The sequence below is a fragment of the Oncorhynchus mykiss genome, chromosome 12 (assembly GCF_013265735.2).
Source record: "Oncorhynchus mykiss isolate Arlee chromosome 12, USDA_OmykA_1.1, whole genome shotgun sequence".
Classification (NCBI taxonomy): Eukaryota; Metazoa; Chordata; class Actinopteri; order Salmoniformes; family Salmonidae; genus Oncorhynchus; species Oncorhynchus mykiss.
The window spans coordinates 60477237-60500620 of record NC_048576.1 but is presented as its reverse complement, the minus strand read 5'-3'; the positions used below and the strand labels follow the sequence as shown (position 1 = coordinate 60500620).

The following is a 23384-nucleotide window of genomic DNA, read 5'->3' as shown; positions in this document are numbered from 1 at the left end:
TGAGCCAAGGTCAATGAGTCTCAGGTTGAAAAAATAAAAATGATACAATTAATTATTTTAGTAAACATGGAAAAATTCATCCCACAGACCCAAACACTACAAAAGGGTTAAAAGGTATTGTATTTGATATATTTGTTTAGCTTTTATTTAAGCATAGAACAATGTTGGAAAGACAGGGAAGATGGAGGGCGAATCAAAGGGCAATGGGCTGGATTCAAACCCATGAACCCCACAGGCTAACATACATCATATTTTTGAGCATGAACATCCCAATTCAAACAGTCCTTTTTATTGATCTGTACATTTACATGCTCCTTTTTCTCATTGCTTTCCCCTCGCTACTTTCCTGTCACCAAGCGTTCACCAATACTGTTGATGAGAAATAGTAAAGTAGAAAAATAAGTTGTGTCCAGACTTGATTAGAGTAATAATGTTTTTTTAAATTGTGACGTGTACAAAAGGTATTTGGTTTATTTCAGTACAAAATACACATGGCAGATACCGATGGATTACAGGGTGCAAGTTTGATATAGTTTGAGATTCATTGGTATAAGAATACAAACGGCTTTCTGCTGTTAAAAATAACTACATAACAGATTTAAGTACAATACTTTTTTGTGGTTTATTACACTGCATTAATAGCACTGAGTCAATGCATTATTTTATAATTAGGTAAAGAACAACGTGGGACAAATGTGGATCCAACATCAACACGGTTCTCGTTCACAAAGAAAATAAGATGGTCAGCTTTGAGAACCAATCATCAATAACTCAAATTATTAATCAAAACAGCTCAAATATTTTTAGGGTCAGAGTTGAGTCCGATTCAACTCACAAATTTGGAGCAGATTCAGAATATTTCAGAACGTTAGATGGCTATCCTGCTTTGTGTGAAATATCGCACAAGGGATAGTCGTATGTTAATTACATCTATATGAAGGTTTGCAAGACCAGTGCTACATATCCTCTCTAAACAAACAAGTTATTTCATGACAGACACATGCAGTTTACAGAAGTTAAATCAGGAAGGCTGGTCTGACTGTTCGGGTAACTTCAAGTAAGCAAAACATAACTTACTTAGCTTCCTATTATATGGACATAGTGGGAATGAATACGAACGTATTATCGTCAGCATAGCGTCATCTCTTTCCTATTAGCCACGTCCGGAATGTAATTCAACCATTTACCGTATAGCCTATCAGCACCGCACAGTAATGCCCATTCCACATGCTTGCTGTTCAGCCTATGGGCTCACTCTTGCAATTATCACCATCATCTCTCTCAACCAATGGGCGTAAATCTTGGGATGTATTTATATGTCAACTTACCCATGTTCTGTCACTTTCTGTTTTTCATCAACAGTTGTCGACAGTTGATGCCTTGTCTGAAGCTTTAACTCATTCATTTAATACCATTCAAAAACGAACTCATTGATGTACATGGTTGGTAGCGATGTGACATTTAAACATTTGCAAAGAGCATAACAATAAAAATGACTTAAAAAGCAGGTCTACACCTGAATGCATAGACAAAAGTACCTGGACATGCCTAAACATCCACCCAGTCATTTTAAAATAAACAATAGCACTTTAGTGTCAAACTACTTTTGCCTACGTTGAAGTTGTGCAAAAAAATATGATATATTCTGTGGTCATGGATACCACACTGTGAAAAGTACCAGTCTTTCAAACACATCGTTTCACTCTCATTCTGCTTCAGCTCTCCCTCTTTTCCATGCAGTCTTTTAAAAATCTAATTTGTCGATTCAGTTTAACCGGGCTTCTTTCATTTTCTGTTGTAGGTATGAATGATAGCGCCCTCTAGTTCCTAAATTATCCATTCCTTCCAGCAATGTCAAATCAGTGACTTCCATCAGGTTGACCCAATGTAGGAAGCTACCCAAAACACAGTATCTGTGAGATCTCACTCTTTACCATCCCTACTCTTTCTTTCTTCAGTCTGTAGATTCATCTCTCGCTCTCTTCTCATCTAGCCCAAGGCCTCTCCCTTTACATCCTTGCACAATGAAATAATACCACAAATACAAAAAAAAGTATATAAAAAAAGTTTGAAGACGCTAATTTATAAGTGTGAATGAAAACACATCACTCCACCACTTTGCCCACCATTGCCGTAAGCATCCCTGCCCAATTCCCCAAACCTCACCATACAGTTTTTGCATTTCCAAGTGTATATCTCTCCCCTCCCTTGCCAAATCCTCCCATTTCCCTCCAGGTAAGTCAGACAAGACTTGTATCAGTGGTGAGGTGAGGGGGTTTTGGTCTCTGTGACAACAGCGCTATGCCATGGAAGGGGGCAGTTAAAGGAGGGTGCAGGGGCAGCCACCGCTCTTCCGTTTTCCTGTGTGGTTTGCAGGTAGAGGGGGACTCTCAGTCTCCTGAAACTTTCTGTGTTTTTAAAAGAGAGAGAAAAAGAGAGAGAGAGAGCATTGGATACTTTGACTCAGGAGTAGGCTATAATGGACACTAAAATGTCTGTCCCTCAACTCTGCCTCTGGTCACCAACTCTTCTAATCATCTAGCTATAAACATGATGACCTATAATAAAGTAGCTTACAGCTTTCTAGCTGTTAACGTTACCTTATAGCTCGCACCACCTCCAGGAAGGCTTCATCTACGTTGTAGCGGTTCTTAGCCGAGGCCTCCATGTAATGGATCCTGTTCTCTCTGGCAAAGCCCTGGGCCTCCTCTCTGGAGATCTACAGACAGTACATGCACTCAGGTTAAAAAGCACCTGCCAGGCCAGCAGCAGTTTCATTTCCTTATTCCGGTAAACTGAGTTAAGAGTAAGGTGGTGGTATTTGATCTAGCCAAAGAAACACTTGTAGCCACTCGCCACCTGTTGGCAACTCAAAGGTATTTGAGGCTGGAGAATTTGAACCAGTAGGATCTAAATTGGCATTATTATAGCTAGCAGAAGATCTCCTTTAACATGACTGAGAGTGAGAGTGAAAGCCAGTACCGCTCTCGACTGGTCCAGGTCAGCCTTGTTCCCCACCAGCACCATGGGGAAGTCATCCCGGTCCTTCACTCTCAGTATCTGGGTGTGGAACTTGTGGATCTCATTGTAACTGAAAAAAGGGAAGGAAAGTGGCCGAAACGAGAACACATTAGGAACTGATCGTAAGTGCTTTATGTCCTTAAAAAGGTACTATCCATTAGTTCAATTTACTGTTAAAAAAATCATAATAAAAAAGCAGCCTTGTGGAGGACTGTCAGGAGAGACTCTTTGCGAGTGTATATGCCCCTTAAAGCAAATGGGCATATTCATTGGCATAAATCCAACTACTGAGTTGTTTTATTGTATACTCTTATTTTAAATGTACAAAGACAACAGCACAGTAACAAACATTCATTCAAACATGAAAACAAACAATAGAAGTGAGAGGGGTAGACTGGGTCCTACCAGGACACAAAGGACACCCATCGAGCCCTACCAAAGCAAGCCAGGCATCCTGTATAATCTGTCAGGAGTCAAGACTTGGGGGGCTACAGTTCATAAATATGGATAATTGTTAAATTAGGCTATGCTCTATGGTTTACATATGTTCTTAGAATGTGAATTCTGTTTAGGTGCAATTGCACCAATCCACCTTTCAATTCATAAAGAACTACTACAGCAGCTCATTATGCTGCCTGTATTTGACACCGTGTCATGAATGCAACTCTTATGAGGTGAATGCCTATAACAAGTCTCACATCCCCTAGTTACTGTAGCATCACTCTGTGATTAGGGTTGCACACAGAAAACACTAGTGTAATACTGACCATGGCTTGAACGCCTCGACACTTGAAGGAATGAATGATCATGAGCGTACCGCAAATAGGGACTTTAACGGTTAACCGTTATATCGGTTAGCTGACGAAAATTCATTTGACAAGGTCATGCTTATCAGGGATCACCAATTTCATCTTGAGTGGATGGTCGGGGGGACAGAACATAAAACATTTAAAAAGTTAGACTGCAAATTGATCACAAGAAGCCAAAACAGATATGTTTGACTAAAATAATAATTTCAAACCTTGATTACATTAGGGAACATTGCCCTGCGTAGGGTGCAGTCTTTTGGATGGGAAGTTAAACGCGTATCCTGACTCTGTGGTTATTCAAAATCCTTTGGCGCTTATTGTAAGAGTAGGGGTGTTCACCCTGGTGTCATGGCAAAATGTTCTACCTGGCAACACTCCATCATGGCCAACTAATCATCCCTTTCATTCCTAATTGGCATATATCACTCCTCACCTGATGTGTAGTGAGAGTTCTTGTACAAAAAATGGTCGCCTTGCATCACTGAGGTGGATGAGGTGAGTTTCCCCCTACTATAAAAAGCACTTTGAGTACCTCAGTTGGTAGAAAAGTGCTATATAAATCCAATCAATTATTAGTCATTATTATTATTTGAATACGATAACATATGTCTCTATAATGCAAGAGAATAGATTTCCAAAATTAAAAATCACTTGGAGCTGATTTCCTGGTGTTTTTACAGTCATGTCCAACAAAGATTTTTTTTTTTAAATGTATTTTTTTCTCAGAAAACTTGGGGGTGGGCAAATAAAAACACCCACAGGCCAAATTCAGGCTGGCAGTTTGGGAACCCAGGTGTTTAGGTTACTTTGCGTCATTTTTCTATATTGAAATTGTGCATGTGTATTTTCATTAGTCTTCACGCATTCTATTTATTACAAGTGCACAGCAGAGAGCCTACTTTGAGGAGAGGAATAGCCTACCAGACAGCGCGAGTGTAACTCCTCAAAAAGCCTGTAGGCTACTGGAGTGAAACCTGCTTTTGTGAGCCCAGTCAATGCACAACAAATAACATTTCTAAATGCAACCGCGTGTTAAAAACTTGTGGCCATGATTAAAAAGGAGATATTCTTTATTTCTCAATCTCAACTTGTAAAGCCTCCCATTCGCCATGAGTTCTTAATGAAAAATGCCTGTGTATGGTATGCATGCATGGTATCAGAAGAGGCGAAGCGCCAAAATCTGTCCAAAATACTGTCCAATGCATTTCTATGGGCTTATTTTGGGCCTAAGCTTGTCGCCTGCCTTCCTGGCTTGGGACGACTCCCCTTGTTAAAACAGAAACATACGCATCTCGTCATTACATACATAGATACTGATAGTTTCTGTTGGTCATTTTACTGTTTGGAAAAAATGTAACCGTTCGTTGACCGGTTAATGAGGGTCAGTTAGTCGGCAACTAAATTTACCAAAATGTGCATCCCTAATCACAAACAGTGACGTTGCCTTCCTGAAACCTTGATTACTGTAGCCCTGACAAATGCTTTAGCTCTGAGGACTTCAGAGTATGTTGTGTAGTTGGGAACACTGGTTTGAATCTACAGTTGCCTGTGACTTGAGATAAACTGTGTACATGCATCCACCCAAACAGACACACACAAAATTCTTACCTGCCAGTGTCATTCAGAGCGAACACCAGCAAGAAGCCTTCCCCTGAACGCATGTACTGCTCCCGCATTGCCCCAAACTCCTCCTGACCTGCTGTGTCCAATACTGACAGACACACACACACACACAAAGAGATTCAGATGTACATACACGGGGATGAATATGGATAGTGACAAAACAGTGCATTCTGAAAGTATTCAGACCGTTTCAACATTTTTGTGTTCCTCAATCTACACACAATACACCATAATGACAAAGCAAAAACAGTTTTTTTGTTGTCCTGTTGGATGGTGAACCTTTGCCCCATTCTGAGGTCCAAAGCAGGTTTTGATCTAGGACCTCAGTACTTTGCTCCATTCATCTTTCCCTTGATCCTGACTAGGTCTCCCAGTCCCTGCTGCTGAAAAACATCCCCACAGCATGATGCTGCCACCACCATGCTTCACCGTAGTGCCAGGTTTCCTCCAAATGTGACGCTTGGCATTCAGGCCAAGGAGTTCAATCTCGGTTTCATCAGACCAGAGTCCTTTAGGTGCCTTTTGGCAAACTTTTGGCAAACTCAAAAAAAGTCTGTCATGTGCCTTTAACTGAGGAGTGGCTTCCGCCTGGCCACTTTACCATAAAGACCTTTACCATTGGTGGCATGCTGCATTGTTGTCCTTCTGGAAGGTTCTCCCATCTCCAGAGAGGTACTCTGGAGATCTGTCAGTGACCATTGGGTTCTTGGTCACCTCCCCGACCAAGGCCCTTCTCCCCCGATTGCTCAGTTTGGCCAGATGGCCAGCTCTAGGGAGAGTTTTGGTGGTTCCAAACTTCTCCCATTTAAGAATGGAGGCCACTGTGTTCTTGGGGACATTCAAATGCTGCAGAGATTTTTTGGTACTCTTCCCCAGATATGTGCCTCGACACAAGCCTGTCGTCTCGGAGCTCTACGTACAATTCCTTCGACCTCATGGCTTGGTTTTTGCTCTGACATGCACTGTCAACTGTGGGACCTTATATAGACAGGTGTGCCTCTTACCAAATCATGTCAAATCAATTGAATTTACCACAGGTGGACTCCAATCAAGTTGAAGAAACATCTCAAGGATGATCAATGAAACAGGATGCACCGGAGCTCAATGTCGAGTCTAATAGCAAAGGGTTTGACTATTTAAGGTATTTCGGTTTAATTATTTTTTTTTATACATTTGCATAAATGTCTAAAACCTGTTTTTGCTTTGTCATAATGGGGTATTGTGTGTAGATTGATGAGGAAACAAAATAATTTAATACATTTTAGAATAAGGCTGTAATATAACAAAATGTGGAAAAGGTCAGGGGGTTTGAATACTTTCCGAATGCACTGTAGACGTGACATATTTGTTCCAGTGGAAATTACACTGACTCAGATTTTCACTTTAAAATGTATGCCAAACAACAGCCATTGATTTCAAAGTTCAAACAATACAACTCTATGCACAATTTACACAGAACATTTCATAAAAACACATTCACTGAAAGAACTGTGCGGATGCAAAGTTTCTAAAACAATTATGGTAAATCTGTTTTATTATGCAAATACGTTTTCCAAAAACTGTTAAATATCTGCTTCCAATTAAGATTCAAAGATGTCGGCTGAAAGAGTAGGGTGTCAAGTTATGACATGACACCTTGAGTTTAAAATAAATAAATAAATATTCAGGTTATTGAACTACAGTAGAATTTGATGTACATGTTTTAAAATGAACCTTTACTTAACTAGGCAAGTCAGTTAAGAACAAGTTCTTATTTACAATGACGACCTACACCGGCCAAACTCGGATGACGATGGGCCAATTGTGCGCCGCCCTATAGGACTCCAAATCATGGCTGGTTGTGATACAGCCTGGAATCGAACCAGGGCGTCTGTAGTGACGACTTTAGCACTGAGATGCAGTGCTTTAGACCGCTGCACCACTTGGGAGCCCTCTGATCTGTACTATACAGAAATACATAATTATGGATATAAATATCATTCTCTTCATAATGATGTATCCTGAACCACTCAGAGGTGTGGGGAACAAATATAGAACAAAGTGAGGATAAAACAACAGAAGAGGACATAGAGCGACAAAAGAACAGATCAAAAGAGGAAGAGCTTGTATGCAGTGGTGGAAAAAATACCCAATTGACATACTTGAGTAAAAGTAAAGATACCTTAATAGAAAATGCCTCAAGTAAAAGTGAGTCACCCAGTAAAATACTACTTGAGTAAAGTCTAAAAGTATTTGGGTTGTAAATATACTTAAGTATCAAAAGTAAATGTAATTGCAAGTATAAAAAGTAAAAAATAATTTCAAATTCCTTATATTAAGCAAACAGCACAATTTTCATGTAAAAAATAAATAAACGTATAGTGCCCCTGGCTCTCTCCAACACTGACATAATTTACAAACGAGGCATTCATGTTTATTGAATCCGCCAGATCAGAGGCAGTAGGGATGACCAGGGGTGTTCATGATAAGCGCATGAATTTGAACATTTTCCTGTCCTGCTAAGCATTTAAAATGTAACGAGTAATTTTGGGTGTCAGGAAAAACGTAGAGTAAAAGGTACATTATTTAAAAGTAGTCAAAAATATAAATAGTGAAGTATAGATACCACCAAAAATTAAGTAGTACTTTCAAGTATTTTTACTTAATTACTTTACACTACTGCTTGCGTGAGTGATTCCTGTAGCTGCGAGCCAAAGCTAATTTTTGCGATTTTCGAAAGGATCTTTGGTTTGTAAGTGTAGTGCTCTGAACCAGGCTTGGATATTGTTTCCCCTTTCTTGAAGCGGCTGAGCGCCATTCGATGAACATTAAATATAATTTAGATTTTTCAACTTAAAAAGCCAACTCTTCCTCTGTTTACACCACCCCTCGCTGCCGCATACATCGGAACCCCACTGGATCGATCACAGTGGTGGAGAATGCGGGCACCAGAAGTGGTGACAAATTGTTAAAATGGATGGCTATGTGCACCATTGCGCAAAAGGAAAGCACAGACATCGCGAATTTAAGTGGCCATGCTGGCTCAGGCAGGGCTAGGCTACAAGAATAGGATGATGACATTGAGGCCTATCTGCTTTCATTCAAGGAGGTCAGCAGTAAGAGGACTATGGGCCCCCGGAGCGGTGGGAAGGAATGCTGGCCACATTTCTGTCCGGGTGTGCGCAGGCTGCATATTTCAACCTGGATCCTGCAGAGGCAGAGGACTAAGAAACTAAAAGCCAAAGTCTTATCCCGGGTACTGTCTGAATCCACAGGCCAAGCGTTTCTTATCCCGGGTACTGTCTGAATCCACAGGCCAAGCGTTTCTACGAGTGGACCTTCGATAGCAACGAATCAGCAATAGCCCAAACGTACAAACTAACACGGCTGACCAAGGGTTGGCGAGAGATGGTGTTTCCGGTGCTGGGAGCTTGGGCATACATCATGGCAGTGTCCATTTAATGACGAACCCATGCCCACCAAGCCTTACTCCGGATCAAGGGGCGCACATCCATGTAATCTATCCCCGCAGTGTTGGACCATAGAGGGAGCCCCGGCCATAAAAGTCCAAGGAGAGGATGCAGAAGCAATGCTCGACTCGGATAGTAAGATTACCCTAGTTCGGTCACAGGAGGGAGATGTGTCAGGAACAGATGTCAGTCTCCTGTATCCATGGGGACGCAGTGGAGCAGGTTAAGTTAGTTACGCCGAGGCAAGTAGACTATGAAGGTGTGGGTGGTGAATCACTTACTGATATCGGTACTGCTATGGAGAGACAAATCTGTTTGAAAGTTCGTTGCGGATTAAACAGAACCGCCCCAAGCCCACACCGGCGAGCATAAGCAATGTGAAGCAGTCACTGGCACACTCATAGAAAACACATCCCCAAAAGGCGCACACCCGCCGTGCCCGACTGGCACTACTGGGAGAAGTCTCTTTCACCCAGATCGAGTGCAGGGGAGGAAGAAAAGGAAATTCAAAATCAGAGGCTCAGGCAGCTGTTTCAAGAAAATACAGAGGATACATGCTCAGGTCTCTCAACAGAGAGCGGAGGAGAACAAGGTCCTGCACGGGCCCTGGTAAGAATAGACAGACAATTCTTTCATTTACCTGATGAGTTGACAAGACCGCACAGCTGGCACCGCACAGCTGCAGGACCCGGTCTCAGCACAGCGCAGAGTGAAAGTGACGGATGGGAAGCACATGGAGGACATCAATTCCCCTTATTACTAGAGGGCTTACTGTACTGGTGGTTAAGAGAAGGGGCGAAGTGCTAGAGCTACGGTACTGTACCTGGCACATTCACGTGTTGAGAGGCCACTTGGCAGTAGACAAAACTAAAGAGCACATTATGAGTAGATTCTACTGGCCCTGCATTACAAGTGATGTAGAGAAATACTGCAAGTCATGTGACAAGTGCCAAAAGAATGCCCCCAAAGCCAATTACAGAAACACACTCATCCCACTCCCCATCATTGAAACGCCCTTTGAGCAGATAGTCATGGATCTGGTAGGTCCTATTTTGAAAATATCCTGGGGGCACAATTATATACTAGTTAGAAGTCGACCGATTAATCGGAAAGGCCGATTAATTAGGGCAGATTTCAAGTTTATATATATTTTTTTAAATACACCTTTATTTAACTAGGCAAGTCAGTTAAGAACATATTCTTATTTTTAATGACGGCCTAGGAACGGTGGGTTAACTGCCCCGTTCACGTAAAAAAACAAAAAACTGCATAGTTTCCTAGGAACGCGAAGCGAGGCGGCCGTCTCTGTCGGCGCCGGAAGTGTGCCACTTCTCTTGCGTTCATTGCACACAGAGTCAGTGTGTATGCAACAGTTTGGGACGCCTAATTTTCCAAAATTTTACGTAATTATGACATAACATTGAAGATTGTGCAATGTAACAGCAATATTTAGACTAATGGATGCCACGGTTAGATAAAATACGGAACGGTTCCGTATTTCACTGAAAGAATAAACGTCTTGTTTTCGAGATGATAGTTTCCGGATTCGACCATATTAATGACCTAAAGCTCGTATTTCTGTGTGTTATTATTAGAGGTCGACCGATTAATCGGAATGGCCGATTAATTAGGGCTGATTTCAAGTTTTCATAACAATCGGAAATCTGTATTTTTGGGCGCCAATTTGCCGATTTGTTTTATATACCTTTATTTAACTAGGCAAGTCAGTTAAGAACACATTCTAATTTTCAACGACGGCCTAGGAACAGGGGGTTAACTGCCTCGTTCTGGGGCAGAACAACAGATTTTCACCTTGTCAGCTCGGGGGTTCCAATCTTGCAACCTTACAGTTAACTAGTCCAACGCAATAACGACCTGCCTCTCTCTCTCTCCTTGCACTCCACAAGGAGACTGCCTGTAACGCGAATGCAGTAAGCCAAGGTAAGTTGCTAGCTAGCATTAAAAACTTATCTTATAAAAAACAATCATAATAACTAGTTAACTACACATGGTTGATGATATTACTATATATTATCTAGCGTGTCCTGCGTTGCATATAATCTGACTGAGCATACAAGCATCTAAGTATCTGACTGAGCAGTGGTAGGCAGAAGCAGGCGCGTAAACATTCATTCAAACAGCACTTTCGTGCGTTTTGCCAGCAGCTCTTCGTTGTGCGTCAAGCATTGCGCTGTTTATGACTTCAAGCCTATCAACTCACCTGGTTGAGGCTGGTGTAACCGAAGTGAAATGGCTAGCTAGTTAGTGCACGCTAATAGTGTTTCAAACGTCACTCGCTCTGAGCCTTCAAGAAGTTATTCCCCTTGCTCTGCATGGGTAATGCTGCTTCGATGGTGGCTGTTGTCGTTGTGTTGCTGGTTCGAGCCCAGGGAGGAGCGAGGAGAGGGACGGAAGCTATACTGTTACACTGGCAATACTAAAGTGCCTATAAGAACATCCAATAGTCAAAGGTTAATGAAATACAAATGGTATAGAGGGAAATAGTCCTATAATAACTACAACCTAAAACTTCTTACCTGGGAATATTGAAGACCCATGTTAAAAAGGAACCACCAGCTTTCATATGTTCTCATGTTCTGAGCAAGGAACTGAAACGTTAGCTTTCTTACATGACACATATTGCACTTTTACTTTCCTCTCCAACACTTTGTTTTGCATTATTTAAACAAAATTTAACATGTTTCATTATTTATTTGTGGCTAAATTGATTTAATTGATGTATTATATTAAGTTAAAATAAGTGTTTATTCAGTAGTTGTAATTGTCATCATTACACATTTTTTTTTTTTTAAATGTAATCATCCAATTAATTGGAATCAGATTTTTTTGGTCCTCCAATAAATCGGTATCGGCGTTGAAAAATCATAGTCGGTCGACTTCTAATACTAGTGGTAATTGATTTTGCCACATGCTACCCCAAAGCAATACCCCTGCATAATGCTTTGCGTAACTTTGGGTCTGCAGGTCGTCTAGAGTTAGAGCGTAGGGCCAGTAACCGAAAGGTTGCTGGATCAAATCCACGAGCTGACAAGGTAAAAATAAAAATAAAAAAGTTGTTCTGCCCCTGAACAAGGCAGTTAACCCACTGTTCCCCGGTAGGCCGTCATTGTAATTAAGAATTTGTTCCTAATTGCCTAGTCAAATAAAAAGGTTATATTTTAACATTAAAAAATTTAATAAAAATTAAATAATGTCTACTAAAAGGTATTGCTAAAGAGTTGTTTGATGTTTTCCCGAGTCGGCATACCCTCCTCTATTTTGACCGACCAGGGATTGTGTTTATGTTCCGCATAATGAAAGACTTTTGTGCCTTGTACCAGGTTAAACAGATACACACAAGCATATCACATCCTCAGATGGTTTATGCGATGTGATGGTTTATGCGAACGCTTGAATAAAACTGTAAAGTCGATAATAAAGAAGGTTGTGGAACGGGACGGGAGGAACTGGGACATATTATTACCTCACTTGTTTGCTCTTAGGGAGGTGCCCCAGTTTCCAACGCGCTTCTCCCTGTTTAAACTGTTATATGGGAAGCCGTGCCGAGGGATTCTGGACCTCGCCAAGGAGGCGTGGGATGCCCAGCCGTGTCCCCACAGAACTGATTGAGCATGTCATCCTAATACAAGAACGGATGGCCGCGGTGTAGCCAATAGTGGAGGAACACATGGAGAGCGTGCAGCAAGCGCAACAAAGAGCCTGCAACAGGACTGCCAGACCCAAAAGTAATGCAGGAGATAAGGTACTCCTTTTAATTCCGACAGCGGAACATCGGCTCTTTAGCGCACTTGAGGGGTCCATACGAAGTAATGGCAAGTGTATGCCCTGTAAACTACAGTTAGGCAGCCAGGTAAGAGAAAACCTGAACAGCCATATCACATCAACCTAGAGTACCATGAGATAAGTTAAGATGTGATGTTCTGCTCCCTACCCGCAGCCCAACAAGATCAACCCCCGCTAGAGGTGCAGGTAGTGAAGTCACTGACTCACCAGCAAGACCTATGGGCCCTTGTGGTCTGACACCGGGAAGTATTCTCTTCCCTCACAGGGAATATAAATCTCCTCCAGCATCATATATACACAGAGCCAGGCAAGAGTGAACTTAAGGCCTTACAGAATCCATGCTGCGGGACAAACAATAGTCAGAGGTGGTGAGAGAGATGCTGGGTTAGGGAGTTAGAGGCATCTCACAGCGCCTGGTAAAGTCTGTTAGTTCTCGTTCTGAAGCCAGAAATTCTGTAATCTGTAACGACTTCCGAAGCCTGAACAACATCTCCAAATTCGAACACAATGCCCAGGGTAGATGAGCTGATAGAACGATTGGGAAAGGCGAGCTACAAAACTATGCTAGATCTCACGAAAGGCTATTAGCAGGTGCCCCTGGCCACAGAAGACAGGGAGAAAAAGGCGCTCTACACCAGACGGACTTTTCCATTACACTAAATTACTCGTTGGGTTTCATGGTGAGGCCGCCATGTCACAGAGGTTAATGGAACAGCTACTCAGACCCCACCAAGCCTACGTGGCCACTTACATCGACGACATAGTGAAGAAAGGGAGATGTACCTACAACAGGTATGGGCCGTGCTGGGGAGCCTAAGGAGAGCAGGCTTGACAGCTAACCCTAAGAAATGCAGGTTCGGGTTAAGTGAGGAAGAATATCTTGGGTACACTATTGGGAGTGGTGTCATTCACCCCCAGACAAAGAAAGTGGCGGCTATCCGGGAGTGGCGAACGCCGGTGCGTAAAAAGTAGGTGCGCTCCTTCTTAGGGCTCACAAGTTACTATCGGCGCTTTATACCCAACTATGTCTTTATAGCCGCTCCATTGTCCAACCTGACCATGAAAGACCTACCCGCACAGGTGAGATGGACTCAAGCAGCAGAGCTAGCTTTCCAAAAGCTAAAAGAAGCCCTGTTTGCAAAACAAGGACTAAGAGCACCAGACTTTGGACTTCATTGTCCAGACGGATGCCTATGATGTCGGCATCGGAGCGGTGCTCTCCCAGGGAGTGGGAAAGGTCAAACACCCAATAGACTACATCAGCTGTAAGTTCCCAGAGAGGGAAAATAAGTTGACCGAGAAGGGCTGGCTATAAAATGGGCACTCACCTACCTCAGATATTATCTGTTGGGAAGAATATTCACTCTCGTGACTGATCATGCGCACTCACCTGGATGGCAAGAAACACAAAGAGAATAACAGTAGGGTATCTAGATGGTTCTTGAGCTTGCAATCCCTCCATCATCCACAGATCCGGGGTCCATCACGGAAATGCATGCGCGCTATCCTGCCGCAACACAGTGGATTTTGAACCGGCCGAGTGCCATTCGGGGAACATTAAATATATAATTTCTATTTTCGCAACTTACAAAGCCAACTCTTTCTCCATTTACACCACCCCTCGCTACCGCATAGATCGGAACTCGACTGAACCGATCACAGTACACAAAAAGTAGAAATATTCAATATCCTTATTTTGCATTGTTGGGTATTATCCTACACACTGGGTATTATTCTAATGAGCTCTACCCCCCAAACAAGACCAGATTTGATTGGTCCGGACCAGACCAAATCTGAACCAATCATAGACGTCTATTTTTCTCAAGTTTGGACATTATGGTACAGCACAGTAGATATGTTCAGTACAGTATACAGTACTCTAGTGTGCTCTGCTGTACTAACTTTTCTGTACTGTACTGTCAAAACTTGTGAAACATAGACGTCTATGATTTGTTCAGATTTGGTCTGGCCAGGGTGGACTGACCAAATTTCAATTACTTTTCAACATCCACAAAGGTCCGATATCAGTTGGTGTTCAGTGGTTGAGGATGCTTGTTACAGTATATGGAAAGAGGGTAGGTGGTTAGGTGTCAGTAACATGCTGACCAGACCGGACACATCGCGTGCGTGACCATTGCAAAATAAATATACACATACATGTTATTCAATCATTGCACCCACACTGCTCGCGGGTGTCAGAGAGCGGCTGGGTGGCCAGGCTCCAAAATAGAAATTGGTTCCATTTGTGACACTCCCATCTCCTCATTGGTTTTTAGAAGCATATACCCACGTGCCATCTTCTCATAGGTTTTTAGGAGCATATACCCATGTGGGTGATTGAAAGATGAACTTAGGTCCACACTCCAGTAGGTTGTCGTAATGCTGTAAAGTTGGTTGCCAAACGCGATATTAAGTCCAAAATAAGAAGATGCCTGAGGAAGGAGGAGAGATGACGAGAAATGAATTTGGTTTACTGTTTTATCTGTGGACTAATTGTCGGAGTAGAGGACTTTGTGCATTTCAGGTAAAATAATAACCCAACCCAACACAAATTAGCTAGCAACAGCAAGCTAGCTAGCTAAATTGCCATAAATGGTTAATGCTTTTCGACCTGTCCTCAAATTAATATAATTGGTTCAGAGTTTGTTTTGATATTTCAACCTGCATGTCCTGATCGCTTCTGGTGTGGGTGAACAAAATCAACATGCGTGCGATGGCGGACGTACACGCAAGCCCAGTTTGGTCAGCATGTAAGAGTTGTGAGAGGTGACATTAACTGTAGAGAAAGAAGAGAGAGTGTGGCAGAAAGATAGAGAGAGAGGGGTTGTCCAGACTGTTTACACAGTCTTGCTTTGACCACCAGACAACAGAAAGAGAAATAAAACAGTTGAGAAATAAAACATCAGCTGAAGATAACAGTATGCCAGTGGAAGGGAGGACAGTAGCAGGTGACCCAAATGTGGACCCAAATGTCCCGTGTGGCTCAGTTGGTAGAGCATGGTGCTTGCAACGCCAGGATTGTGGGTTTGATTCCCACGGGGGATCCGTATGGGAAAGGATAAAGAACGTCTGCTAAATGATTCAAATGTGAAAGGTTTGTGACTTCTATTACTTCCCATTTTAGCCAATTCAATCGCAGTAATTCAGTTACTGATTGTTCGGATTTGGTAACAGAATTACTAGTTTGAATCAATTAATAATTCATAAACAAACTTGATAGCAGTAAAACCCCAATAACTCATTATTAGGTCTACCTCTGCTTGTTACTTATGTGAACTTTCATTATCCTCCTTAGAAAATATCTTAAAGATATGTGGGTTTCTGGTAACGAAATTACAAGACAAGGCAAATAATTTATTGTGAACTAAATATAATTGTTGATATTAGTTAGCAGGGGTCTTTACTTCAACGTTATTGGGTTTTGATATATCAATAATACCTTTAAAAAAATCTGGTAGATGTTGTTTAAGACCCCTTTTCCATCTGTTCGACCAGAAATCAAAGCCTTGAATATTCCTTATTTTTAGGAAAATAGTTAAATGTGTATATGTCTTCATTCAGAAAAAAAGATGTAAATGCCCAGGGTTAACTGACTCGACAGAGGCCATAGTACACTTACATTGTTATATCCCTTGAATATGAACACAAACACTTTTTCTATGGCATAGTGAAAAGACTACACCTTGGCTTAGAGCATCAACATCTGCCAACTGCAAGTTATAACAGAGCAGATGTGGGTGAATCGTACAGACAGATTTGGCCTTGCTCGCTCACTGGCTCAAGTAGTTTACGCTTTCCCTCTATTCTTGGAGCAAAGAACGTCAGTAAACCTACATACAGTATGACTTACTGTCTAATCGTGTCTCTTTCCCATCCACTGTGCATATTTTGGTGTAGGAGTCCTCGATGGTGGGGTCATAATCCGATACAAAGTATGACTGCGAAAGAGATAGGAGAGCATGGGTGAATAGCCTACACAGCCAGAATAGTTTACACTATTTGGCCTATATGGGTTAATATGCACATATTCAATTACCACTATAACATACTCGTCATGTCAGAAGATATGACAAATTCAAGACAAACAACACACAGTTGACAATGTCCAAACTGTTGGGGGATTCTCTCACCTGAATGAACTGTATGGTCAAGGCGCTTTTCCCCACACCGCCCCCGCCCACGACGACCAGTTTGAATCTCTCCTCCTCAGCAGACATGATTAGTTTCGTAAAATACTTTCAACGGTTGTCTATCTTTTGAAAAACGAAATGATAAAACTGAGTAGCTGATAGGATCTATTTATGACGTGAAATTTTGTAATACACAGGGGGGGAAAAAAATGAAAGTCCACTTCAACGATTGAGCAAACTACTTTTATCAAAGTAGCTCAAGGAAAAGTCCGAGAAGGAAGCAGAGTTTGGTTTTACCTCGGTGTTACGCCAATATATTTAACTTGAATTACCTACGATAGGTTTACAATATCTCAAATGTAAAAATGTATAGTTAGTTTTCTGATACTATTTCATAACATTGAAAAGCTTACGGTTGTAGTCTGGCCCAGTGTTGTAAACTATCCTCAAAAGTAGTCTAACCCCAATAGAGTTTCGTACCACTGCTCCTAAAATGTATAGGTCGCTACATAACCCGGTAAAATATAAATAAAGTATTATTGTTAAAAAATCTAATGGTTTATCGGACTCTTATAATTTTTGTCGGGTGAAAAGCCTTCCGCACCCGCCTCAAGTAAATTAGGCTATCGATGCCAACTTTGACTCCAGAAGAAGAAAAAAAATATGAGCTTGATTATCAACTACCCCGTCAAACTTTAACACGCGTGTCTAACTTTCATTATCTCTAGATTGATTAATCTACATATCTCTGCAGGAGCATTATATAACAGCTTTTGTGATATCTAAGTTACTGGGTTATTCTTGGCGACGTCTTCATTTGTTCCTCGTCTTCACTGACTTATTTTTTCATCGCTCCAAGGCAACTTTTTTTTCTCAACCAAGAAGGGTTTCTCGAAATCTCATGCGTATGTAAAACCAGGCGTGTCTTAACGACACAGTTTCCTCATTGTATACATTTTCACGCTTCTCCCTCTTTTCATTAATTAACAAAGGCTCTATTAGAATGAGATACATTCTAAAATGTGTCTTTAATCAACACTGCACGTTTATTCATTAAACTGAAACAATATGGTTTAACCAGATTTTAAATGAGTGAACCATAGTATTCATACATTGTGTACTACCTTATTTGGCCATTGAGCCCAGTTGTATGTAGGTCTAGTCAGTCATTTGATTAGTGGGGAATTTTACAGCAGGGTGGACATATAGCTAGCTAGAGCAGGGGAGTAGACCTATAAAGCTACTTTTGCAATGTATTGTGGGGTGTATTGATCCTTGGCACATGGAATGTTTTATAACCCCTTTATTTATTTTTCACGTTTAGTACTTTAGCTTATGCATTTGAGTGTATTGTATGATTACCCTCAAACGACTTTAGCCTACCTGTTGAGAATATGAGGAGATATTGGAGGGAAAACTCCTAGTGTACAGTATTTTATACTAATAGTTTATGACAGGTAAAGCATTCTTGTCTTCCTTTCTCTTCCTGATTTGCCCATCCCCTCAACCGGATGTGACTCATTTACATGGGCATGTTGCTCATTTTTACCACACCCACATTCACCCACAACCCCTCCTTATTAACCCAAACAATTTGTTGATGTTCAAGGGCAGACTGCATTCTTGTAATATTTTATAAAATAAGTGAATAACCATATCAGTCTGAATTGTGAATCAGATGTTTTCCTCATAGGTCTAAATATTGTGAATGTCTGGTGAAATTCATCGGAGATTAGTCAGAATAGAAAAGCCAGGAGAGAACATGAGTAAAATATGTACTTTAATGAACACTATGATCCCATTACAAACAACAGTGCCAAAATACCATCCTCAAAATATTCATTTTATAAATAACAACAATAAACTGATCACTTTATTCACATCAATCAATAAATAAAAATCAACATAATCAAGCCGAAATCCATGAGCATTGTGTTGGAGGCATAAACTGCTCCTATATGTAATATATATAGTGCTTTTGAAGGAAGTCAACAATAAATTGGTATTTATAGGACAAAGCATTCACTCAGAGCTCTGTGAACATGGTATGGGCAGACAAATATTTTACATGCAGTTATGTTCTTCAGTTCCTCACATGCATGCGCACACACACTCACACACACACACACACACACACACACACACACATCAATCTCCTGGCATTTACCAGCCCTCTCTCTGTCCTCACCAGTGGTCTCTTACCGCATCAGCACCTATAGGGCAGAACAGCCTGTCCCACTTTGATCCGGGGGCCAAGCAGAACCCCCAACAGCATCTTCTCCCCCCAGCCCAGCAGCTTGTTGACAGTCAGGTTGAGAGGAGACAGGAGGCCCTGTTCAGCATCCACTCCTTCCTCAGCCTCCACTGCAGATGCAGACAGTTTAGCTGCTGGTGACACCTGCTGGTCAACTATGATACTGAGCTGATTCAAAACAGAACTGCTGCTCAGGCTCCCAGTTAGCGTCTCCCTCTCTGCTCTTCCCTTGCTGTGGTCCTTCCCTGTCTTTGGAGTTGAGTTAGGCCTCCCCTTCTCCACGCTCTGACTGCGGCTGGGCTCTCTTTTACCCTGGCCTCTTCCAGCTCTCTCTACTTTCACCTGGGTTCGGGAGGAGCAGTGATTGGGCCGACCTGCTGCTTTGCCACAGGATGTGCTCCTCTCTCTCTGTTGTACGTCTGTCTGTGAGGAGGAAAGGGCCACCCCCGAAGGCTTTCTACCGTGCCTTTTTGAACCACTGGTGCCTTCTGACTCCCTCTTGTGGATGGTGTTGGAAGCGCTGGAGCGTGTTGGCTTGTGGCTAATGCTTTGCCTGTTGTTGCTTTGTGGCTCATTCTGGTGGGGGGTTGGGAGAATTGCACCAACGGGAGACAGGGAGAGGGTGAGGCTCTTGCGCTTCTCAGAGAGAGACGCAATGCCTGTTGGGATTTGTAGTGTGTTGGGCTTTGGTGTTGGTGTCGCTGGTTCGTTGGGGCTTGGAGTCATTGCTCCACACGAGTTCTGGGCCTCCCTCTGGTTCTGGTTGTGGTTATGGTTCAGGTTGAGAGTGAGCGTTCTGAGTTTGCTGGAGAGAGACAGCGTCAGTTGTGAAGGCACACTCCTCTGGTCTTGCTGTAGCTTCTCTGATAGACTCTGAGTTTCACATGAATATGAGCACCTTTGCTCTATGTTCTCTGTGTTACAAGTGGAAATCTCATTGTACATATTATGCACTTTAGCAACCCCTAAAAAGTCCTTAGCAACATAGCCATTGTCCTGAATATTCATGATCTGATTGGCTGACAGGGGGACAGAGGAACCGCAGCTAATGTTTTCATTGCTTGACTGCAGACATGTGTCCAGTGATCTGATTGGCTGGATAGTGGGGTTGCCATTAGAGGCCTTCTGAGCGAGGGTTCCCTGGAAGTGTTGTAGCTGACCCAGAAAATTGAAGTTAGGGGAGATTGAAGGCCTGCGCTCTTTCACAAACCTGAAAGTGAGGAACAGACAAGATTAGATTTGGATGCTTTATATACGCATACACACACACAATCATTAAAATGCATGAATACATATAGCACAGACAAACACACCTGTAGGCATGGTCAAGGTCCATCCCCAGGTTGTACATAATGTAGGCCACAGCCAGGGCAGGGGAGCGAGAGATTCCTGCAGCACAATGAACTATCACAGATCCACCTGATGACATAGCCCCATCTGAGAGAGCGAGAAGAGATAGATAAGGATTTTTTTTTATTTTTTTAAATCACCCATACTGTATTGCATGACATCATTAAGCCAGACTGCAAACTGTGCAAAGGACACACAGCTTATATCAACTGTCATGAATGGGCTTCCTGCAACAGTAGGCTTGTATCAATTGTCCGTGATACTGAATGGGCTGTAACAGCATTCAATATTTCTGAAACCATAGGAGCATAACTGGCCTGCATGAAACCCTGATCAATAACTGCTCATCACTTGAACTGAGTCATCTGCGTTTCTTCCAGACAGACAGTCGCCAGTGTGTAATGCATCCATGATGATGCAGACTGTGGCATAATGATGACATGCAGGAATGTCCTATCACCTAACCTGTAGGATTTGCCCTGGTAAAATCTCCAATGACGCCTATATGTTCCCCTTATAGTGCACTTTCCCCTTATAGTGCACTAGCTCTATAGTGCACTAGCTCTCTGTCTTGTCGAAAATAGTGCAGTTGTACTATATGGGGAATAGGTTGACATCCATTTGACACATAACTGACCCAATCTCATCACTATTCTCACCGATAAAACGCAGTGCCTCCGGGATATGGGGCAGCAGGTCATCTCGGAGAGAGTCGTCGATGGGGATGCGAAGGTACTGGGAACGGGGAAGGAAAGTAGGCTGCGGGCTGCAGCGGCTCACGCTTAGCACGTAGGAGATCCCGCGAGCGCCGAGGCAATCCTGCAGCCGAGCAGGGATAGCACGGGGAAAAGACAGGCAATATTAATACATTCTAGTCCTCTGGAAGAGCTGCATTTTCGGTGCATTGTGAAAATACAACGCTTTGGCCAATGACGAGAGCTAGGCTATCAATTATATAGACTGACCTACTGAATGAAAACAGTATTATACCTGCGTGACGTCCGTCTCTGCACCTAGGTAAAGATGCGGTAGGATGAGAGACAGCGGTGGACGTTCGCGTGTCCCGTTCTCTCTCTCCCTGTAGAACACCATCTCTGTTCTTTGTGTCTGGAACCGAAACATGAGAGAAAACTTTGCTCATTTCAATATCAAGGGATTACAATTATGTATTAGGGTACAATACATAGGAATCGAAAAAAGAATGCATGTAACTTTGAAAATCATTTTAACAGTTGCATGAAATATATTAGCATTATTATTGCCATGAATGTTAATTAAGAAAACATTACTTTGGTCAATTGCTGCTGCAGAATGATGTTGTCTTTGCATTACGTCATGGCTTTTGCAAGTTCACATACATTAGATGATCATAAGAGAATATAAGATCAGACATAAATGATGCAAGCAAAATGCAAAAAATATTACATTGTACTTACAGTGACGATTTTCAATCCAAACGAAGATACTGGAAATATCGCACAAATCAACTTGCACACCAAATAATATAATCAAACGAATGGTCTCAAAGCAAATGGATGAAGATTCCAAAAGGATATGTTATGCTTAACTAATAATCAGTAGAGTACAGCTCTCTCTCTCTCGACTTCTAATCCCGTCCTCGTCCTGTCTGCGACTGTAACATTATTTGTTGTTGTATGTCTATACCTGCGCGAGAGGAAAAGGATGAGGTAATGCGTTTTCTACAAGCTAAGAATAGTACAATTGTATGTGATGTCATTTTCAACCAATCAGCGCCCATGCCGGACTCTGACGCGTGCGCGCGCACGCGCTCCATTTGTTCATCATCATCAATTCGCCTGAAGACCTTGGCTTTTTATTGTGATGAATCGTACCTTTTCTGACGCTATTGTTGCAGAGCCGTTTAAAAACAACACGCAGCTGCAATGTGTGTGCGAAAAGCATTTATTTGTCCAAAATCCTATAATCTCATCCAGTGGCGATTTTAGCATGTACATCTTGGTGTGGCAAAAAAAAAGTGGGATGCATGCCAGCAAAGCCACTACACAACACTAAACAATACATTAATTGCACCATTACGGTGACAAACGGTGCCCACAAACGGTTAGGTCCTACATAAAGCTGTCCCAACAGCAATCCCAACACATGTCCACTGCTACACCTGGCTATCAGCGGAGCCGTCCTTGTCTGGTAGCGAAACAGTTCATTCAGCCTTATTTACTGCCTTTAAAAAAAACAGCTGATATGGCTGACTTGCTTAAATAAATGCTGTTTCTAATGACAATTGAGATGTACAAACTATGGCATAAGGGCACGACAAGAAGAGGCAATCCGTAATTTCGATTAAGACCTTAATGAGAGAGCTAGGACGGACGCAGTCAATATAACTATTTGTTCAGCACTTCTAAATGTACAGCAACATAATTCAGAACATGGGCGATCTTACAATGTGCTCCCTGTATACGAAGTCAGAACCGTGGGATAAATAAAGGTGGCACATAAGCAGACAATGAAAGCTCTTACAATATTCAATGATTAAATTTCTCAAAAACAGGTTATAGGCTACATGTGCACCACCAAGTCAGAGCAGTAGGCGAAATTAAGAGGTGAAAATATACCAAATTATTAGGGTGAGGCACATGAGCTAATAACAGCTTACGACACAACATACACTTAGTATTACTTTCTTTGTGGGCACCGTTTGTCACCGTTATAGTGCAATTGATGTATTGTTTAGTGTTGTGCTGTGTTGTGGCTTTGTTGGCATGCATCCCACTTTTTTTTTGCCCCACCAAGACTTACATGCTAAAATTGCCACTGCTTTTAGAACTGCCCCAGTCAATTGTAAGTGCTGTTATTGGGAAATGGAAACGCCAAGGAGCAACAACGGCTCAGCCGCGAAGTGGTAGGCCACACAAGCTCAAGCTCACAGAACTGGCGGATGCCAGGACAATGCTACCTGCCC

General features: G+C 42.2%; 2 protein-coding genes and 1 non-coding gene across 3 annotated transcripts; 1 reads left to right on the top strand and 2 right to left on the bottom strand.

Moving 5' to 3' along the window:
• Positions 1-127: 127 nt before the first annotated feature.
• LOC110537905 (RAS related) lies at positions 128-17731 on the bottom strand. Its single transcript, XM_021624371.2, has 6 exons — positions 16837-17731; positions 16557-16644; positions 5439-5541; positions 2983-3091; positions 2601-2719; positions 128-2408 (listed from the first exon to the last, which is right to left on the bottom strand). Exons 1-6 carry the CDS (start codon positions 16921-16923, stop codon positions 2321-2323), a joined length of 594 nt encoding a protein of 197 aa, XP_021480046.1. The 5' UTR covers positions 16924-17731; the 3' UTR covers positions 128-2320.
• trnaa-ugc lies at positions 15679-15750 on the top strand. Its single transcript has one exon. It is a non-coding gene; the product is annotated as a tRNA-Ala (tRNA).
• Positions 17732-18599: 868 nt separating the features above from the next.
• si:ch211-195b15.8 (tyrosine-protein phosphatase vhp-1) lies at positions 18600-22176 on the bottom strand. The gene is made up of 5 exons (XM_021624370.2): positions 21877-22176; positions 21431-21547; positions 21100-21259; positions 20404-20527; positions 18600-20300 (listed from the first exon to the last, which is right to left on the bottom strand). Exons 2-5 carry the CDS (start codon positions 21530-21532, stop codon positions 19043-19045), a joined length of 1644 nt encoding a protein of 547 aa, XP_021480045.1. The 5' UTR covers positions 21533-21547; positions 21877-22176; the 3' UTR covers positions 18600-19042.
• Between the last annotated feature and the right edge of the window lie 1208 nt (positions 22177-23384).

Coding starts and splice junctions, on each gene's coding strand:
- si:ch211-195b15.8 (XM_021624370.2), bottom strand. CDS start 21,532: ATGGTGTTCTACAGGGAGAGAGAGAACGGGACACGCGAACGTCCACCG. Junction 21,260..21,430: donor CAGAGACGGACGTCACGCAG/GTATAATACTGT, acceptor GCTCGGCTGCAG/GATTGCCTCGGCGCTCGCGG. Junction 20,301..20,403: donor GACCTTGACCATGCCTACAG/GTGTGTTTGTCT, acceptor CCTCACTTTCAG/GTTTGTGAAAGAGCGCAGGC.
- LOC110537905 (XM_021624371.2), bottom strand. CDS start 16,923: ATGTCTGCTGAGGAGGAGAGATTCAAACTGGTCGTCGTGGGCGGGGGC. Junction 16,645..16,836: donor TGACCATACAGTTCATTCAG/GTGAGAGAATCC, acceptor TCTCTTTCGCAG/TCATACTTTGTATCGGATTA. Junction 2,409..2,600: donor GAGGTGGTGCGAGCTATAAG/GTAACGTTAACA, acceptor TTAAAAACACAG/AAAGTTTCAGGAGACTGAGA.